This window comes from Centruroides vittatus, unplaced genomic scaffold, assembly GCF_030686945.1.
Source record: "Centruroides vittatus isolate TY-2023 unplaced genomic scaffold, ASM3068694v2 contig_986, whole genome shotgun sequence".
NCBI lineage: Eukaryota > Metazoa > Arthropoda > Arachnida > Scorpiones > Buthidae > Centruroides > Centruroides vittatus.
Genome location: NW_027122655.1, coordinates 1338181 through 1360187, shown reverse-complemented (window position 1 = coordinate 1360187; position 22007 = coordinate 1338181). Strand labels below are relative to the sequence as shown.

Genomic DNA, 22007 nt, shown 5'->3' with positions numbered 1-22007 from the left:
TAAAATTAGATATGCAACCTAATAAAATGACAAACGTTACTTCGTCTCGAAGGTATTGAATAAAGGAGTGATGTTATTCATATCGGAGAGACCATCTTATGCAAGACCTGAAAATATATTGTTCTCAAAACGTCTTGTTTTTACGAATGCTGTACTGTTTAAATCACACATTTTCATAAATTAAGAACTTCGTATTGTTAGTTTTTAATAACAATTATTTTGGAAATAATGAAAAATTCTTTTGTCAGACTGAATCTTCATGGGTTCTCGCATTGGACCCAAACTAGCCAATTTACATACAAACATAGTGGACAACATTTACAACGTTAACGTTATTATTTTATAATGGATACAGCGATAACTGTTTAATAATTTACAATTCTCTTTTAACTAGCCCAGAAATTACAGTAGAGACTCGTTAATCGGAACCCCAGTAATCGGAACGATTTTCAGTCCGACTGTATCGTGCTGAATCGAACGTTTTTGATACTAGATTTACTTCTAAAGTATAATTTTCATGTTTTTTATATTCTTCAATATATTTATTTTGTTTGTACAAAATGAAGAAATAATTTTTAACGATACAATAGCCTCGATTATTATTATAAAAATTTTCGTTAGGCTTAAAATCGACAAAAATTCAACACGAAGCGACACGCAACGGAGAAAAATTTGAACATCGGACAGGTTAATATATTTATTCGTACATAATCGGTAATCGGAACAAATCACTAATCTGAACAACCTCAGTCCCCAATTGATTCCGATTTTCGGTTCTCTACTGTATTTCTGACCACGCGAACGATACAAAGGATTCGTACGAATATTCAGATATCCTGTATAATTTATATCCGAATACTCAATTCGATATAGAGACTGAAGAAAGTAAATTAATTTTTAGAAAAGTTAATTCACTGATTTTTAGTAAATACCCGAAACCCTGTAATGTTAAGAAAATTATCCACTATTATTCTAAAGCTCCGATTATACGAAAAAGAATATTTTTAGTGTGTTTGCGATAAAATTTAAAATGATAACTAACAACTGCCAGAAACAAACCGAATAAATAATATAAATACGCAATATCTATAATTTAAATGGTTACAATTAAGTAACATTTGGCTGAAAACTTTACAATAAACAAATCACTACTGAAAAACCGATTCGGTATTAATGTTCCATCGTATAAACAGCCTATTTGAAAGACTTGAAACATAATTTTGAAATTTTTGGATTATTTTGGCATCAAATTTTCATAACACGATAATTAAACAGTTCAATAATAATTTTGATAATACAAAAGATAAGAAAGATTTAGATTTGTTATGATTTTGTATTATATAAATTTTCTTGTATTTGCCAACCACCCTTCTCTTATGCCTCATAAAATTATTTCTATAGTAACCGCCACTATCGTCAATGGAAACTTGAGAAGTGAAATCAAGAGTTTACACACACCAACCGTTTCGTATAAATATTGGTCAAAATGTTCAACGAAAGTAAGAATAACGACGTTTTTTATAATAAGGCAAATTGAATGTAAATGAATTACATAAATTTTCTTCCAGACATTTTAAATCAAAATTAATTTATTATAATTATTTGTTTAAATCTTTCTGCTATAGGAACGTGCCCTACAGATGACCTCCCTTTGGGACAAAAACGTCCAGAGACATCGGGTGCGTTCATTAATAGCGGTCGCTCTGTCTCTCCGCTACTACCGGAGAGCGCTGCTCTACCGTTTGTAGGGGGATTAGGAACGAGGGTAAAATAACAACAAGATGGCGGCGCCCGTGTTATCGATAGTATCGCGAAGGAGGGTCTACGATTTTAAAATATGCGTTTTTCGGTCCGACTTTCCAGAGAGACGATCAATACCGAATTCGTCTGTATCCACCCTCGACCCGCCACACACTAAAGCCGTACAGGGTCTCCAAAATGGAAAAAGCGATAAACTAAGACAAACAATTTGAAACGATATTTTCAGTGTAAAAATAAGCTTTATTGTGTAAAGAGAAGCCCGAAAAACCCAATTTGATACAAAAATAAAAAGGGTAAACAAGAGAACAAAGTACAAGGAATACCGCATACAAATAAATGCCGACAAAATAATACCTTCCAGTCCTACGGCTCCACCCGCCTCGTGCCATTTCCTTTTTCCAGCCCGAGGATGAAGCAAGTCCGTGTCCGACGCAGAACTGCCGGGACGGAATTCACCACTTTGTTGGAAAGACGGAGAGTCGGACTGATGAGCAGAAATCGTTGTCAGAAGGACGAAGCGGCAGTGGCTGACAGCGGTCGGAGAATCTCCCCGGGTGGAAGAGGCCAGGCTAGCAGCCTGGGCCAACAGAGTCTACCTCCAACAGGCGCAGCAGGCCAGGGTCGCGCAGACAAGCCGACACGAATTCTTCTCGGCTTAACTTTCCGTCTCGGTCTGAATCCATTTTGCGGAAAAGAGCGGCGGTCCTCTCCTCTGGTGTCTGTCCATCCGGTGTCTCTCCAGCCATCTCGTACACGGACTAAAAAAAAAAATCATCTTTACAGCTAGTATCTCCAAAGACCTTCCCGCGATAACCGGCCGACACAAAACTGGCCTCGTTTGGATTCGCACGCTAGAACTTAACGGTTCCGATTCACGTGACAACAGATTTCCCAACAGCAACAGCAGCATGACTGCGTTGACGAGTCGAGTCCAGTGCGACTTTTACTACAACTGCAAGTGGAAAATCGAACGCTGTCCAATTACAGAGAAATCAACCATCATATTTTATTAAAAAGAACTTTTTATATTTTTAATTATTATAAAATGTTAAAAAGCTTAATTCTGCGCGTGGGGATGGGTTTTTATAAAAAAAAAAAAAAAACTAAATGCTAATAACGAGTAAAATCGTCGATAAGTCCGAACCTACTGGAGCTACACCCTAACAACACAACATCTTTCTTTATCTTCTACAGCTGTTTTAATATGGAGATTTTAGCACATAAAGGCTCTATAACACAACATCCTGCCCAGCGGTCAAGGTGGTAGCCTACCGTACTGGGGGACTCAGGATCGAATCCGGACGAGTCGAAAATTCCTGAAGAATTTTTCGGGGGTGATCCGACCGGATACGTGGGCCCCGTCCCTCACCACTCGGCCACCCCATTGTGGGCCTGGCCGAATCCAAAATGGGCTTGATAAAAAAGGCTCCTTGTTTAACTCTTTAGGCTCCTTTTAAGAGTTAAAACAGCCTAATAAAAAATACCCTGTGTTTATAGACATGCGCCTAGAAGTAGGAATGAATCATCACGATACTTGCTACAGTTATCACGTGACTTAGACGTCACTGCATCTTTTTCCTCTAGAATCGAGAGGAAAAGAAAATCGCTTGCTTCTTCTGGACTCTAGAAGTACTGTATATACAGTAATTGCATTGTATAGAGTTGGCATAAAAAAGGCCCGGCGAAATTAGTAGGAATTTTTTTCTGGGACTAAATCATATGATGATTAACAATCTTAATGATACATTGTTGCTAGTTAAAAGAGTATCGAAAATGATTATGAATAAATTTACTAAGTACATAACGACCCTCGTAGTTATATGCTAATTTCACAGATACACGTATTTGAGATCACAATAAATACACATAAGCCAGTTTTTATGTGGAATACACAGTATATACGAGTAAGGCAATTAAGCTTCTGCAGGAGAGAGCGCGAGAGCGAAACTTTCTCGTCGGCATGGGCGCGAGAGGTAGTGACGTCAAACTCTCGTGACATCTACAGCCAATTACCATAATGATTCATTTCTACTTCTAAGCGTATATGTTATATAGACCTTATTTCTAGTGTTTAAAAGCAAACCTAGCGGCGTTTCGACGAACTAAAACGACAATTTCTGGTAAAATTCCAGCCTGTCTGTATTTCGTAGGCTAAGAGTTTCTAGTCGCGGAAAATTCATATTTTTTGAGATATTAAAATCAAAGTAGTCATTACGATAGAAAAGCAAAACGAAAATTATTCGCACATTGCTTAATCTCTGGATCAAATTGCGAGTGTCGTTTCCGTATCGTGTAATCATTATTTTCACATTAAAACAGAATGGATTCGGATAATAATTGCTTATTTTTTACATACGTACCGCATATTATTAGATATCGACAAATTAAATAAATTGTTTCGAGAGAATAATTACAAATCGCGGGCGTAGCTTAAAAATCACTTTTAAGCTACTCCCCGGGAATATTTTGAAATCCAATTTCTCCAATCCAAACGCGGTTTTAAGTTACCGGGGGTAGAACTAACCGGGATAATCCGAAATCGCTACGCTGGTCTACTCCGAGATAGCGTCGTCCCCTACTCCACTAGTGGTGAAAAACGCTGGACTACACATAGCGATTAACGTGGAAAACCGAAGACTGGCGATGGAAGGAGCGATTTTTTACTCTTATTTAGAAACCTGTCGCATTATTCCCACCTGTGTCCGAACCGACTTTTAAAAACGGAAAATCTCGGATTATCCGGCATCTCGGACCGGAAGTCTCGGTTAAGGCCGGATTCCGTCGACTGCGGAACAGCACGGCGCCGCGCTAGAAGACCAATTTTAAAGGAAAAAAAAGAGTAGCTAACCTGAAGGACTTTCTTCATCTCTTCGGCCCGGACGAACCCGTCTCCGTCCACGTCGTACACCCGAAAGGCCCAACGCAAGCGCTCTTCCGCCGAACCGCCGGAAGTGACGGCCACGGCCAACAGAAACTCCTTGAAGTCGACGAATCCGTTTCCGTCGGCGTCGAAGGTCCTGAAGACGTGGTGGCAGAACCGGCGGGGGTCTCCCCTCTCGAACAGCGACTTGTACATCTCGGCGAACTTCTCTTTGCTCACCTTTCCGCTCGGACAGTCTTCCTACGCGACAAAGAAACGGTCAAACGCGTTTTTTTCTCTTCCCCAAAAGAAACGCTGGAACGAAAAAGAATTTTACTTACTTTAAATCCACGGTACCATTCTCTGATAGTTTCTTCTTGGTAATTCGTGCGACTCTTGAGAAATTCCACGTCTTCGTCGGTTAGATCGGCGGTTCTGCTGCCCGTGACGCCCATAGTGGACGCACCTGTCTCTAACGATAAAACATCTGGTCGTCATTCACCCTCTACGTTCCATTTTATTTCTAATTACCGCAATCGTCGCTTTATCCGCCGTCCCGTAGTCAAATAATCAACGACGTAAAATTACCAGTAAAAAAAATTGGATCGACGCGTCCGAAGATCCTTTCTAAGCAGACACTCTTCTACCAACCAATCGACGTTAAACTAATAAAAGAAAATACTTTCGGAATCCATCTGTCTCTGACAAGTTTTTCAACGAAATTTACACTTTCCGTTAAGGCAAAATTTTAGGGTAATTCGCCGATCTAGTCGAAGATGTTCGGAAAAAACGTTAATCGAACCGACATAATGACGACGAAGAGAAACGTAAAACATCCAGCAACCAGCTGCCTAAGTTTCCCGGCGAAAACATACTGTATTAGCGAAGTTTAAATTGCGTGGCTGTTAATTGAGTGGTTTTATTTAAAATAAAATTTATATTATTAATTGTAATAAAAAGATAAAAGGCATAATTGAGGCTAGGACGAGTTTTATAAAAAACAAACTTGTAAATGCTAATAACGAGCAAAATCTTCGTTAAGTAGACCCAGTGGAGATGTAACGTCTATCTCCCCACCCTCGGCCTTTAATCCCAAAATTTAATAGCATCGATGTCTGCTTATAGCCTACACAAGTTATCGCGCCAAATTTCGTTTCTTTACTTCATCCCGAGATATTAGACAACAATTAAATAGACACAACACACATCACACACATCAACGAAATTTTTCTTCTCGTTTTTTGGGTTCGGGAGATCCCAAGACGTCAAGATGGTCAAGACCCTCCGGATTTTTGCAACGATTCTAAGGGTACGACTACACAGAGGCAAATCTAGTAGGCAGCGAAATAGTTCTCACAAAGGAAAACCATGCACGAGCGAAGAGCGAGATATCTCGCTGGCGGCAGCGAATTTCTGGCTCTGGCAAATATCTGATAGGGTTTGATATTTATCGTATCTCACCTCTTCTCGCTGATTACTGCGCACGCACCTTGGCACGAGTAGACGATGACTTATCATATCTTTCGTCCACTGTATATATAAAAAGATTTTTGGTTTTTTTTTTAAACGGTAGATATGCATACTCGACGATCCAATGAAGAGGACGTTCTAGCAAGGTGCCTATAAGATGGATCCGTCTTGCTCCATCAACCAAGCCGAGTCGCTAGCCATCCTTAACACCCTCAGGATAATATTACTAGTTACAACGGTAAAAATATCAATATCATTAGCGACCGTCGAGTTGCCCTTTCCAGATTGGTAAGCGTAACTGCCACCTCCCCATGATTAACAATAGTTTAAAGATACTATACGAAATCCCGAATACTGTCAATATAAAATTTTACTGGATCAAAGACCACTCAGGAAGCAGAGGCAAGGACAAAGTAGACAATCTGGCCAAAAAGGTCTCCTCTTTATCCATTGAGTGTAGCTATTCCTTGATCCCCGTCCTAGGTTCAAGGTAAGCTGGACTCTATTCTAAAGTCTTGTTGGCAGAAGGAGTGGGATGGGAGCCTGATAGGACGTCTCATCCACAACTTTTACCCCAGCATCTCTCGTAGGATCAGCAACCGTCATTTTATCACCAATCACATCATGACCCAAATACTAACAGCACACGGCAATTTCAGACCCTATTTCTATAGGTTCTTGAGGAAGGGGATCGGTTTGTACCACTGTGATACTAATGAGAACTAAGATCCAATGCATCTAATCTTCATCTGCCCGGTTCACTCACGCCACCGCGCAAACCTTCGTAAGGTTATTGTAGAAAGAAGGTACTTTTGGCCCTGCGAAGTATAGACCTTTATAGAGGACCAGATCATTCAAGACCGTGGGACACCTGAAACTAACGGACTATACCACTATCAACCTAAGCGGCACCTAACAGACAGCTTGTCTCCTGGGTCAACAGGAACCCCCAAAAAGGGGACTCCTTATGGCTTCTTCTCAGTGCCACCCCTTTTTGTGCTAACTTTTATCAAGGTGGCCTCATCTGTCCTACTGCTCAAAGTATTACTTCTTCCCTGTAAATACAAATTGTTCTGCACGCGTAAACTATTTGTGTATCCTTGTTTTATCCAACAGTCCCTTTTGCGGTTCATGTCCTCCCCCTTCCACTTTCAAACCTCCAACTATCCCACCTTTCCATCTTTTCTTCAAATCGCTCTCCCTCCTTTCTTCATCTTTCTTATCTTTTAAGGCTACACCTTTGAGTACAGCCTTTCTTCTTTCACACGTGTGTAGATATGCGTAGTCATATAAATTCTGCTTTATTAACAAACTAGCTGACCCGGCCACGCGTTGTTGTGGCTCAAAATGTATCTATTATAAATGTATAACACTTACCCCGTGGGGGTATTTCAAAAAATCCCTTTTTAGTGTATATTCTGTTGACGTAACCTATTAAAACGCAATTAAAAACGCAAAATAGTATAAATAGAAGCGGAGTTCTTCACAGCAAGCCTTAATCCTGTCCCTCTTCCCCCAGTGGGTGGAATTTCGACATGTATATTATATAAAAACACGTGCGTATTCGAATGCAACGTGGTGTCAAAATTTCAAAGGAATCGGTAGGAACAAACGAACGTTATATTTTATTTATATAGATAGATAGATGATGATCTGCTTTAGTCCATTCTCACAAAAAAGTATAATGCCTCACAGAAAAACAAACTTAGGTCGTCGGAAGTTAGCGCCATCTGTTGGACATAAAAGCCTTAATCCATATATAAATATATTTTTGAAAGGGGGAAATGGTGGTCTTCACATATGCCAGAAACCTTAGCGGGAATGTATTAAACAACTTCCCGAAGTTTCATGGCAATCGGATAAATGGTGTGGTAATGCATGAAGGACAAACACACAGACATACATTCGATTATATATATATATATATATATATATATATATTATATATAGATAGATTATAATAAAGTTCTACGTCCTTTTGTTGCTTCCAGAGAGGCGGAACACCGTATTTTCGTTTTCTTTTTGCGTGTTCATTATAAAATAATGCTAATGACAAAAATTGTAGTAAGCGTCGTAGTCGAATCTTTTTGATTCTTACTTCCGTACAATGCAATAATTCACGCTTCGAGTTCGACCATGGAGTAAGTATAGATGGAGTGAACAGTCCCTATATTCCGTGCTTTAAGACTGGTCCATCGCACCAGAGTAGACCCAAGCGGCTGGAGTGACAATTAGTCGGTGAGATGACATCAGCAGTAAAGTGACGTCACCGTTCCTTTAGATATTTTAGGTATCTGCTTGCACCTCCATGCTACAGACAACCCTTTTATATTCTTTTAAAAAATTAAATAAATTTATGTATTGTAAACTTATACAGTTTTACTATTTACAATAGACAAATGAGTTGGATTTCTTCCATTGTGTGTGCCACACTCAACGAGCAAGAATATAATACATAGAGTGGCTGTAGCTACGCCATGTTGGAAGAAAGTTTAATACATGTCCGCCATTTTCCTTTTAGTCAAGGAGGCATGCCATTTGTGTTGTGCAAATGGCAACGAGCTAGAATATTCTAACTTGTGTAAAACTGTGCGAGGAAAAGAAGTTTTAACCCTTGACTGAGATGGTGCAAGTCAAAATGACCATACTTATTATTACTGTATTATTTTTTAATTTTGAAAGTAAATAATATGACATCTTTTTCTTTAACCCGTTATTTAAAAGTTTCTAAACAAGACAAAATATTCTGTAGCGATAAATTAAATGTATTTCTCAACATTCTTAATTTTACTCCCGGCTGTTGTGTGTACTGTACGTAGCAAGGGAAAACATTGGAATCGTGTCAAATTTGACCATTAGCTTTTTTTTTTTTTTCTTTCTTTGCAAATCCGCGTTTTAAGACCTGGGCAAAAAAAATCCGTGTATGCGTGTGTCTTCTTATCACAAGTAATCAATCTATAAGAAATTTCATTTCTTATAGATTGATTGCTTGTGATAAGGAGAGGTATGATAGCTTGGGTATAAGGAGCATTGATGCTATTAGATTTTAGTAGTTAAAGGTTAAAGGGGTGGAAAAAGGATCTTGTGTCATATCTCGAGAGAGGTCGGACTTAGTAACGAATATCATCTTCATTAACATTTACAAATTTTTAATAAAACTCATCATTACCCTCAAAATTAAGCTTTTTGCCATTGATAATAATTAAAAATATAAAGTTATTAGTAAAGGTTTCTTTTTCCAATAGTGAGACTAGTGGTATTTATTATGTCGTTCTCAATTATCCGTAATTATCAAAAAACCAAGATTAAAACAGTTCGCTTTATTTCGCCTATTTAACAATGCATTTCGGATTTGTAATTTTCCAATCCGTCTTCGGGACGACCAGGTGGCCGAGTGGTTAACATTGCAGCCTACTGTTCTGGGGACCTGGATTCGAGTCCGAACGGGTCGATAAATTTCCCGGAACTTCTCGAGGATGGTCCGTCCGGATATGTCGACCCGTCCCTCACCACCCGGCCGATCCATTGAGGGCCTGGCCGAACCCATAAAGGACTTGCCAAAAGAGGCTCTCTTAGTGCTCACAGGGCGAAGAGTTTTAAAAAATCCATCTTCGGGCTTCAGTGCCTAAAGTTATTGTCTACAACATAACGAACAAAAGATTAGTTCGTGTTAATATACTTTTGTTATCCAGAATGATGCATATAGTGCACAATTTGTACACGTCCTAATGGAGCAGTTTCTACATATCTGTCTCTTTCACTTACTGGCACGTTTTCTTTGTCTATTTTTGATGGGCAAATGCAACACTTCTTCCATTTCCCACCATTATTAGCTCCTTATTACCTATTAAAAGGTTTTTAACTTCAACAATATGGTCCATAACATGACAAAGGTCAAAATGTAGTTTTCAGTTGTAAATATTTTCAAAAACTATAATTATACTAAAACACAAATTCTACTTATATTATGCAAATATAGCAACAAAAACAGTATCCGAAAAAATTAACGTCCTGAGTTTGGTACGGATCAGAATGACCCGAGTACACTACAAATAAACAATCATACGTCTGAGAGTAAAGTCCTAAAAGACTCGGACTCGACTGGTTCGTACTTAGATTATAAAAATATTGTTATACTGAGGTTAAGAACTACACTTACACTTTAAATTCTGATCTCACCTTCTTTAAAATACCGGTAATTAAATAAATCTAGAAAATAGCTAAATTCGAGATTAAACAATCTAAATTTAAATCACATATCTAACTGCCTAAACCTCAAATCTTGGAGCAAACAAAACAATCTAGATTTAGATGTGAAAAACAGATTCAAAAGTGAAAATCCTGCCAAATACGCGGTATAGGCTTCAATGTTTTGACTTAAAAGTAAACTGGTGGTCGATAGTACTCGTCGTTGCCACCAAGAATGCTGTATCTAACGTCACAATCACTCTATGTAGTACAGTAGAGACTCGTAAATCGGAACCCCGGTAATCGGCACGATTTTCAGTCGGACTGTGTCGTGCTGAATCGAACGTTTTTGATACTAAATTTACTTCTAAAGTATAATTTTCATGTTTTTATATTCTTCAATATATTTATTTTGTTTGTACAAAATGCAGAAATAATTTTTAACGATACGATAGCCTCGATTATTATTTATAAAAATTTTCGTTAGGCTTAAAATCGACGAAAATTCAACAGGAAGCGACACGCAACGGAGAAAAATTTGAACATCGGACAGGTTAATATATTTTTTCGTACATAATCCGTAATCGGAACAAATCCCTAATCTGAACAACCCCAGTCCCCAATTAATTCCGATTTTCGGTTCACTACTGTATATTCTAGCTCGTTGGCCACATTGTAATCTTTGATAATGATAGCAAATTCAAACACAAACTACCACAATATATTTCTGATTTTTAAAATGCAGCAGTACAGTACATACTGCATATAACATAATAGAAACATAAGAATACAGAACCTATAGTATATATGTAGTCATAACCAAAAATTTAGGATCTAATTTACAATAAAATTTAAAATAATTAACTTATAATAACAAAACTAAACGTACTAAATAAAATACAGCAATTAAAAATTACTTTATATAATTACTTCTGAATTTACAGAATATGTATTTCCATACAGTACATTGCTCTGCAGTCCCAGTCGATACCCTACTTTTATGCTTTTTCCAGTAATTCTCTTTTCGACACTATAAAATGTTTTACACTATACAACGACCAGAGGAAACTTACGCTGCAAAGGACGACTAACCATTCGTAACGTGCGATGCGTTGATTGGTTGGTGTACAATTATAGTGCACACACCAACCGCCAGGAGCGCTTGCTGCAGTTGAACTTGATTTTCTTGTCACTATCCACTCCATATGAGTTCGATGCCAACGAGCGACTTTATCTCCACACCACTTTCTCCCGTTCTCTCCTAAGGTTGTCTCCTAAGATAGTCGTACCCTAAGGTTGCGACTTTGTAGACGCGAGCGAGCGAATTTTAGGAGAGAGCGAGAATATGTGGCGAGAAAAGGCGAGACACGATAAATATCAAACTGTCAGATATGTGCGAGAACCAGAAATTCGCTCTCGCCAGCGATATTTTTCGCTTCTCGCTTCTGCATGTTTTCCTTTGCAAGAACTATATCGCTCGCTACTAAATTTGCGTCTGTATCCTAAAACTCTCTCTCGTCACGTAAACATAAAAGCCGGGAAAGTAAAACGAAAACGATCGCAAATTGTTTACATAATCGACTTTTCAGTTATTTGGAATTTTCATTTTCTCCCTTTTCCAACATTTTTAGTGAATTTCACGTAAATATATTAGTAATAAATCAAGCGGGTCCCCATTAGTCCGTACCCAACCTTTCAAACTGTTAAAGTAACTTTAAGTAATTTTCATTCGTCTTAAGTTCGGTACTATCGTGCCCCCGTGCATAAAACGATTGTAGCCGTTACCAGCTTTACAAGTTACAAATTACCAGCAAAATATGTCAATTAAAACGTTTCGCGGCGAGTTACAAGCTACTAGTCGTAAGCAATTTCTATGGCGTAAAGTTACTTATAATCGGCAACGAGCCGCAAGTCAGCTACTCGCTAGGAGCATTACGCCTCGAAACAGGATTCAGAAAAGACTCCATATTAGTACTAACTTCTTTGGATTGGTTTGGTTTGGTTTGACTTACTCGGTTACGGCAACGCCACAGGCAGGACGTTCGGGGGAAACCGACATATGCGCTTTAGAAGTAGGAATGAATCATCACGATAATTGGCTGCAGCTGTCACTGCCTCTATTTCATCTAGAATAAGCACGTGATTGAATTATAAAGGGTCGATATAAAAATGGCCCAACGAAGCTAGGAGGATGTTTTTTATTCTGAGACTAAATCACAATATGGCGATTAATAATCTTAAATTGATCCGATGCTTTGAATTAATACATTGATCCAAGTGTGAGACAGCGGATTTTAGCGGGAAAATTTGTGTAAATGGAAAAAACTTTCATTTTTTTTGTTCAAGAATTTTGTAAACAATCACCGATAGAAAAAAAAAACTCGCGGAGAAACGGAGCAGAGGTCTCCAGTAACTATCAATAGTTAGGTGGGAAAGTTGACACTTAGCTGTCAAGAATTCGCAAGTCATTGTCATCAACCGATTGTTTCCCACACTAACACTATAAAAGCTCGCGCCACCGGAAACTTAGCGAACTCGCATAGGAAGTTATTATAGTACTTGTGTCCGTCTCCATGCCCAGGAACGAAGTCCCGTCGGAGAAGACCTACAGCAACTCTTCCACATCGTCGGCGACCGCCATTCATCGAATTATATCGTCCAATCTCACACCAACAGGTATTTTGTTAGGACCTTTGTAAACTCTCTCTCCCGCAACGGCAATAGGCTTAGCTCATAGCCACCTGTTTGTTTAGAACTTGTAGAGCTTTATATCTACTTGCATATAACCGCATAGTATCTAGAATAGTTTGTAATCGCCTTGTAGTTTATTCTAGTTATTCAATAAATGTTTTATTTGTTAACCTGTCTCCTGTCAATCCAAGACGCCTGTCGACTTACGGACGACCTCCCCACTCACTTTTTGCCCTCCTAGCCATCCGAAACGACAACGAGATCGAGTTTTGCCAACCCGTGCAGTGTAAGTGGTCAGCGAGGATAAATCCCTGACCCTCTGCTCATCTCACACAAGCTAAAACTAGATCGAAAATGATTACGAATAAATTTTCTGACAAGGGGTTCACCTATTTTGATCAAATTCGGTAAGGTTGTAGTGCATCCCAACGACTGACACGTACCAAGCAATAAGACGCGATACTCAAAAATCGAGGGGGAAATTGAGATTTGAAAATTGCAAATCATTTAAAATCTGCAGAATCTACACCGAGCAACACCATCTGTAGTGTGGTTGATGTGAGGCACGTCAGTTTAATATTCATGAGGTTGGTGTTTCGAATCCCGGTGGTATCAATGGTGGTATCCCGGTGGTATTTTCCCTAAAACTATAATTTTCAGTTTATTCTTGGTACAGTACATTAAATTTATTGTATTGTCAAAGACAAAAACAAATTTATTTTTAGAAAACTACAAAAATGCACAATAAATAGGGTAATAAAACAATAAAATCCATCTGTTTCCAGTGAAAACTCAATGACAAAAGCAATTCACATATGCTACCTAACAATATTTATCTAAAAATACAAATTTTTCTGTATATTCATGTACAGTAAGTACTAGGGTTTTTCAAACGGGACCTCGGGACCCCTGCTGCTTTTTAACCCGGGAATTCTTCTCATCCCGGGAAATCCCGCAAATTTCTTAAAAGTTCACTTTTTTCTTCTTTCGTGTTAAGGTTGAGGAAATTTTGCAAATAGAAAGTATAATTAACTCATAAACTATGAGAATACATTTGTATTAATTTTAAGTCTGCTTATTAGTTTTTTAAATTTTTGCTTGTTATGACATCTCACACATCGTTAATAATAAATATGTATTTGTGGCAGGACTCTGAAAATTCTTTACTTGTCAGACCTGTAATATCTGGAATAATTGCGCCGATGCTGTCTTAATTTCAACTATGCCCAGTAGCTTCGATAACTGCATTATGCCAGGTTGTGCAAATTGGACAAGGATAGAAACGAGTACAAAGTCTGCAAGTATGAAGTTTTTCTTCATAAACCTGATTATTAAAGCCAAACAACAAACTGCCGAATTATCAGGCTATAAGTTCGATACCGCTATTAAAGCATCCAAGGTAGACAAATCAAGACTACTTGAGAGCAAAAGAAAAGTACTGCAACGCATCTCGAAAACGAACTAGTAATCTTCCAGGCTACGGGTAAAAAAACATATATCTGTCTTCTCTTAAATGCATTAAAGATGATTCCACCCACATCCACTGAATTGGAAAGAGCATTTTCAGTAGTGGGACTTTTCATTATTAAAATAATAACCAGATTGAATGATCGGAGTATTGACCGTCTTTGGTTTTCAAAATCTTAAAAAAAATTACAATAATATTTTGTATTATGTTTTATTTAAAAAACGAAAATTACCTTCTAAGTTAGAAGTTTAATCTAAGTTCATTTTTTTCTTTAAATTTTCAACTCGATTCAAAGGTATTTTTTTGTAAGCAGTTCCCAACAAACTTTAATAAATTTTTTCTATTTGTGAAAGTTTCTACGTAATTCAAAGGTAATTTTAATATATATTTTACACAGCATTATTATTATTATTATTATTATTATTATGATTTTGGAGGTTGCAGAACGTATTAAATTTCTTTTAAAAATGAAAAATAATTATATCATTCAAGATATTTTTTATATTTTAAAAATATTTAATTATATCCCGGAATTCCGGGACAAGCAAAATACCAGGAAATGAGAAATCCTAGTAAGTACTTATTCTGGCAACAAAGTCATTGTTGCCAGAATAAATGTCTAAATGTCTATAATTGCATCTTCGTTCGCTAAAGAACGAAAAGATGGCTTCGATATCTCGTGCTAACATCAATAGCATAGAAATGAGTCTGCAGAAGAATCACTGCACGACAATATTACAAAATTTACATTGTGAAAGTATTGTTGCCACCTTTTCAAAATTGCTGACCCGCACGGCATGTCAGGTTTGTTCGAACAGAAGTCCCTGACACATGCGCAATGTTATTTTACCATGCGAAGAAAAACGTGCTCGACAGTTCTAAACCAGTTAGGCACTTGTCTAGGAGCAATGCAAGTTAAGAATTAAATAACTTAGCTTAAAGAGCTGAGAAGCAGAAAAAAAAAGTCGACAGGTTGCGACATACGTTGGCGTAAGGTGGCGAATTAAGTTTCGGTGAGTGTGAAGTCTTTCGCTGTTAAAATAAAGTAAATTTATAGAAATATTTGTTAGTACTTTGTTTCATCATAATTTTACAATTTAACAATGAATTAAAAAGTGTACGGGTGGTAACACTATGTGAAAGCATTCTTTAAAGTCAAGACATAATTGCAGCCGAGTGTCCATCAATTTCATAAGTTGTGAAGGCGGTAGAAAAAAAAAAAAAAAAAAAAAAAAAACATTAGGCGCTCTGATATTTTCCAATGTGATACGATACGAATGATACTTGTCCAAATCAGCTGATGATGAAGTGTTTGTAAACGTTAATGAAATTTAAACTTATCTCGTCTACTAGCCTTTGTCAATTTTAACAGAACTTATTATACTGGATTTATGGATGAAGCAATTAGGTCTTACAGATCAGAAATAATACTGTTTATTTAAATCACCTGAACACATACACTTTGACATTGTGTTTCGGACCTGTTTGTCCCTCATCAGCAGGCATTTAAAAGACATTTTCCACAATTAAGTTAAAAACAGAAATATGGTATTTAAAAAAACGTAAGACGGAAGCCATAGAATTACCAACATTAAGCTTACCTGTATCAACACAAATTTACAACGACATGATGTAGAAAAAATAAAGTAATTAATAAATTCTAATATTAATTATAAAAAGTACAGACTAAAGAAATTACAAAGGACAAACAAAAGAAACAAAGAAAAAGCAGGAAGTGAAAATTCTGGTAAGTTTTTCTTAAATAAATATAATAAATTAGTTTTAAAAAACAGGATATCCGATTTTAAAAGAAAAAGAAGACTATGAAAGGAAATTAATATCAAACATGACAGATGTAGAAATACCAGACTAATCTATCGGACGAACTCTAAAACAAGGATTGGACTACAACGGACCAGAAATAATGAAAATTGAAGATATCGCAGTATTCACAGAACATTTATTATGGAAGTTTCCAGAGGAAGAGAGAGGACAAATAAGAACAGGTATGCAAAAAATAATAAAAAATAAAAAACTAAACCAAAAAAAACGCAGAATAAGGTTAAAAATTATAAGAGAAATTTAAATAATGTTAAAACATTTTTAATTAATAATAATTTGGAAATACTTTAAGGTGATAAAACCAAACAAATAATAATTATGAAAAAAGAAAAGAAAATAAAAGTCATCAAGGAATTGATCCAAGAAGGAAGTTACAAAGAACTTAACAAAGATCCAGTTAACAATCTAATAAAATCTTTGGACAAGGAACTAAAAAATTTGAATATACAACAACGTATAACAGAAGAAGACATCAAATACATAAAAAGAGAAGATAACAGAACACCGAAATTTAATATAAGGGTAAAAAAACACAAAATTCCTATTAAGTATAGACTTCTAATAGATGTTAGAAATTATATATATTACAATTTAGAAAAATATTTAAAAGATAAATTAAATTCATTAGAAGTATCTAAATATAGCATAAAGAATGTAGACGAATTACTAAAAAGATTACAAAATATTAAAATTAATGAAAATATGAATTTAATATCACTAGATGTTGTAAATATGTACCCTAGCATTACAATAAAGATATAGAAACTTCTTTAATAAGAATGAAAGCACCAAATTGGATAATTAAATTATGTTTAATTAAAATCAAAAACAATTATTTTCATTCGATAAAAAATTCGACAAAAAATGTAGACAAAAAGAATGCGGTTAAGTGGCAAGTAATATGGCGATAGAATGTTTACAAACATAACTTTAAATCATGTGATTATTCCGCAAAAATTTAATTATAAATTCAAGTGTGCCGTGAGATTAAAAAAAAAAAATGTTGAAAAACACTGGAATAGAATATCATTTCCTTACCGCACGCTCGTTATTATTATTATTTTCACATTAAAACAAAACAGTTGATTCAGTAATAATTACTTATTTTTCCAGATATATATTATCGAAATAATTACAGTTTCAAAACGAATTACATTTCTTTTACTTCGTATCGGTTATTTTAATAAAAACTAAGTTTTCCGCATTTTAGCCAGAGCCGGTCGGCATGCGGGAGAAACGGCAAACAGAGGGTAGTTTCGAACTTTCACTTCTCGTCTGACCCGCGTCGTCTTTAAATACACACGAAGACAAATCGGCAATTCCCGATAATAAGACATCGGAACGAATTGGCGAAAAATAAACGAGCTGGCAATTAGTATTTACGGACGGCTTTCGAAATTAGAAAGACAAAACGGAAATGATACGGCTCGGGCCGGGCTCTCGACTTTAATCTATTTGCTGACGACCGGATGGCCGAGCGGTCAAGGTGCCAGTCTACCGATCTGGGAGACCCGGAATCGAATTCGGACAGGTGAAAAAATCTCCAGGAATTTTTTGGGGGTGGTCCGACCGGATGTCGGCCCCTTTTTTTTTTTTTTTTTTTTTTTTTTTTTTTTTTTAACTCTTTCCGCCCTGTGGGCACTAAGAGGGCCTCTTTTAGTAGGCCCATTATGGGTTCGGCCAGGCCCACAATGGGGCGACGGGTGGTGAGGGACGGGGCCCGACATATCCGAACGGACCACCCCCCGAAAAATTCCTGGGGATTATTCGACCCGTTCGGATTCGATCCCGGGTCCCCAGAGCGGTAGGCTGCCACCTTTACCGCTCGGCCATCCGGCCGTCGGATGTCGGCCCCTGTCCCTCACCACCCGGCCTCCCCAATGCGGGCCTGCCGAACCCACAAAAGAGACCCTTTTACTGTCTACAGGGCGAAGAGTTTAAAAAAAAAATCTCTATTTGCTCCGGGTAGGGAAGCGTTTCACGCTCGGACTGCGGGCTTAAGAACTCCGACCGATCGTTAATTAATAAAAATAGTAAGTAACGCGTTCTGAAAAAACTAAAAAAACGGCGAAATTATTTGGAAGGGACCGCGAAAAAAAGACGAAAGCCATTCGGAGTATTTCTAATTACAATGGGCATTGTTCGCCGCAAGAATTTAATTCCGGACGACGTCCTCGTCGTCGGCAATCATATCTATAAATAGCGCCGGAAGACCGGCGCTATTTAAACGTCCACACGACGAAAACATTCGGAGTTTCTGGCGGGCGATTAATTAAATGGAACAACGATCGAGGATTATTTCACCCTGGTAGCGATTTACGGCGCTTTAAAATAAGTGCCTGCCAGCGGTTCCAGAATGTCTTTTAAAAAACTGCCATCTCGTAGCATACTCGTGCGCTTGACGCCCATCTAAATTACTCCAGTTAATTTGTAGACGTTAAAAATTTTAATAGAAAATTCTACGAATGTTTATAACGGCGCGGTAAATGGACAAATACTAAATTACCTGCTGATATCGAGAGAAGGCTTCGAATTAAACTATGAATTATTAACGTTCCGCGTTTTTTTTTTGGCTAAATGAATATAAGCGTAAATAAAACTTTTAAGATAAAAATTTTAAATGACGACGAACCAACCGGAGGAAATTTATTACATTTTATACTTTCCGCTTATAACCGTTGACAATTTAAAGGACGACGAGAAGGAAAATTTATTGTTTATTAAAACAATCGAGGTTAACTCGCTTATAATTAAAATTTAAAAAAAAATCTTTTAAAAGCAGGCAAATTTATATAACAAAAATTAATGAAATTAAATTTATATTTTAATTTTTTAGTAAATTTGATTATCTTTTGTGCGAAACAACAACAAAACAATTTTTACAGTTACGCCGAAAAGAAAAAATGAGTTCCAATTATTTTGAAACTTTCAAATTGTAAATCAATTTTTAAATTTACGTTACTCGTTTGCGGCGGTGACATAATACAGTCGAGTCCGCTTAAGTCGACACCCGGATAACTCGACATCATCGGTTAAGTAGTCAATTTTCTGTGGTCCCGGCCGACTTACATAGGCATTAATGTTAAAAAACTCCGGTGCGAACTCATTTTTTCAGGAGGGGAGTCGATTTATTTATTAATATAATTATTATTATTATTATTATATATATATATTTACATATTAATAAAAATGCCTTAACATTTTATGTATTTTTATGTATAAAATAATAACAGATAAACAAAAAGAAAATATACAATCTACATCAACATCACACCAGAATCCAATTCTGCATTTTCTCATGCCAGAGGCATTAAGAATCCTTATACGTTACTTGCCAAAAATTGCAAAGATGATGTTTTCAAGGCATTCATGATCATTGAAAAAGAAAGTCGAGACAGTTAAGTGCTCGAAACAAACAACACTAAACGAATTTTTCAGTTTTTCATCTACAGAGTAATTGTAAATGGAGGACACAATGTATTGTAAGCCTATACTACTGTATAACGCACTACTGCATTTTATTAATTGTAGTTTTGTGGTTTTTTTCCAACTTCGCTTTAGTCGTCACATCGGATAACTCGACACATTTCCACTTCCCCTTCGGTGTCGACTTAAGGAGGATGCACACATGCGGCGCGGCAAGGAAAAGCGGTGTCGCAAACGCGTCTTCGCCGCGCGGCAGCACAACCACACAAGCGGCAATCCGTTTACATTTTGGCGCATGCGTTCAGTATTCAAGATGGCGAACGATACTGACACTGCCGCTATCCACGTGTTTACAAATTTTGTTTTGTACGGCTCGTTTTATTTAGCTAGAAGATTTCGTCGAAGATTCGAATGAAGATTTTGGATTAGAGATATCATATTGGCAAGAATCTTGCAGAGATATTTTGTTGGATCGATAAAGAACTGATGTAAAAAACAGGCTTATTCTTCGATTAAGATCTCTCGATAAAGAATACTATTTCGAGTAAGATTCGGTTGTTTTGTTCTTTGAATTAAATAATATATGATTACTGTATTTGTGTAGAATTTGTGTTAAATTATTATTCTTTCCTCTTTATTCTGACATTAGTTATCTCGGTTAACCCCGTCAAACTTTTCGCCATTAAAACACCACATGATTGTATTTTCTCACATGACTGCCAGACGAATTGTTATTGGCTGATAGAAACGCGTCTTGGCGGCGGCCGCCGCAAATTCGACCAACTTTCGCGGCACGAGAAAAGCGGCACGAAATATACCTCTGCGGCGAAAAAAAGTGATGTCATTATGTCGCTTTTCATTGCCGCGCCGCATGTGTGCATCCTTCTTTATGCGGACTCGACTGTATACAAAATAAAAATTATTAAAAATAATATAAAAACTAAATCTGTATTTTGTATATAGCCAAAGGTTATTATTCAAAATCAAACTTAAAGAATAGTTGCTACAGGAGCATTAAACGGGAAATGCTTCACTTTCCGTTTAGTGCTTCCAAACCAATAATCATGTTACCTCTGCAGGGCCGGATTTACATAAGGGCATTTGGAGCCTGTGCCCAGGGCCCCCACAAAACTAAAAAATTATGTTTAAACATAAATTTTTTTTCTATTACCGCGACAGCCTAGTGTGGCCTAATCATGAGGGCAACAGGCAGAAAAAAACCAAACCCGGGAAAAAACCTATAAAAAACATCGGAAAATTTCGGGAAAAAATTTCACATAGGTATTTTTCGGTTAAATTAAAATAATTAGTTTTACACAATAAAATATATGTATGTTTACAATAACCTTATTTTTAAATGAAATTTACAACTTCCTAGTTCAAATCTAATTAAAAGTACAGTATTTTGTGTAAATTTTCTAAATCATCAAATTTGCCTACTCTTAAAGGGGGACCCCCACCGAATTTGTGCCCAGGGCCCCTGGATTGGTAAATCCGGCCCCTGTACCTCTGCCTATATAGACCTCACATCCAATCATCAAGCCCACTTCACCATTCACTCCATGATTAGTACTTTTAATGGTAAAGGAGTCGCCGCTCTTCGAGCAATCCTCCACCCCAGCCAATCACATCAATATTTCCATTTGTACTGATTCTAAATTCATCCTGTGTGTGCTTTTGTATCTCTTCGATTCTTCCCCTTCTATCGTCCGCAACATTGTGGAGGCCATTAACCACCAGTCCTATCATGATTACGAATTCCATCTCGTATGGATCCCCCCGCCCATACCGGTATTCCCATCAATCACAAAGTTGATGCCTTTGCTAAAAGCACAACATCCGATACTATGCAGCTAACTGTCACACTGCCGAATACCTCATCACCATCGTCGACAAAAAAAAAAAAAACTATTACCCTTGACTATCCAATCCCTGCCCCCTCCAAACATACACGACGCCACCCGGCCCTACACCTCATCACTCGTGCCCAGACTAACATGCTGGTCACCAACAACTTTCTTCACAAGCGTGGTCTTTATCATACCGACAACTGCAGTTTCTGTCCCAACGTTACCGACACTACTCTCCATCGTTTAAACGACTGCATCAAACTCCACTGCATCCGTACGACCATTCTCCAAAATCCCATCTACATCGACATAATCTAAACACCATCAGCGATTGCCTAAGCCTTCACCCTATGACCGTGTGCCTACAAACCTTAATCGTCTACTTCTCCTATTATAACGATCTCTGCGGGCTAGAATTAATACAACCTACATGGACCTATGGGCGTATTCA

The 22007-nt window shown here is 37.3% G+C and overlaps 1 protein-coding gene across 2 annotated transcripts in view; it reads right to left on the bottom strand.

The window, feature by feature from the left end:
- Positions 1-1980: 1980 nt before the first annotated feature.
- LOC136986001 (neuronal calcium sensor 2-like) overlaps positions 1981-22007 on the bottom strand; it is a 34428-nt gene continuing 14401 nt past the window's right edge. For both annotated transcript variants that reach the window (XM_067283450.1, XM_067283449.1), the window contains exons 2-4: positions 4963-5093; positions 4610-4882; positions 1981-2519 (exon numbers count right to left, since the gene is read on the bottom strand). In XM_067283450.1, the coding sequence (XP_067139551.1) occupies positions 2331-2519; positions 4610-4882; positions 4963-5076 (576 nt within the window). In that variant the 5' untranslated portion in view covers positions 5077-5093 and the 3' untranslated portion in view covers positions 1981-2330. The remainder of the gene's footprint in view (positions 2520-4609; positions 4883-4962; positions 5094-22007) is intronic.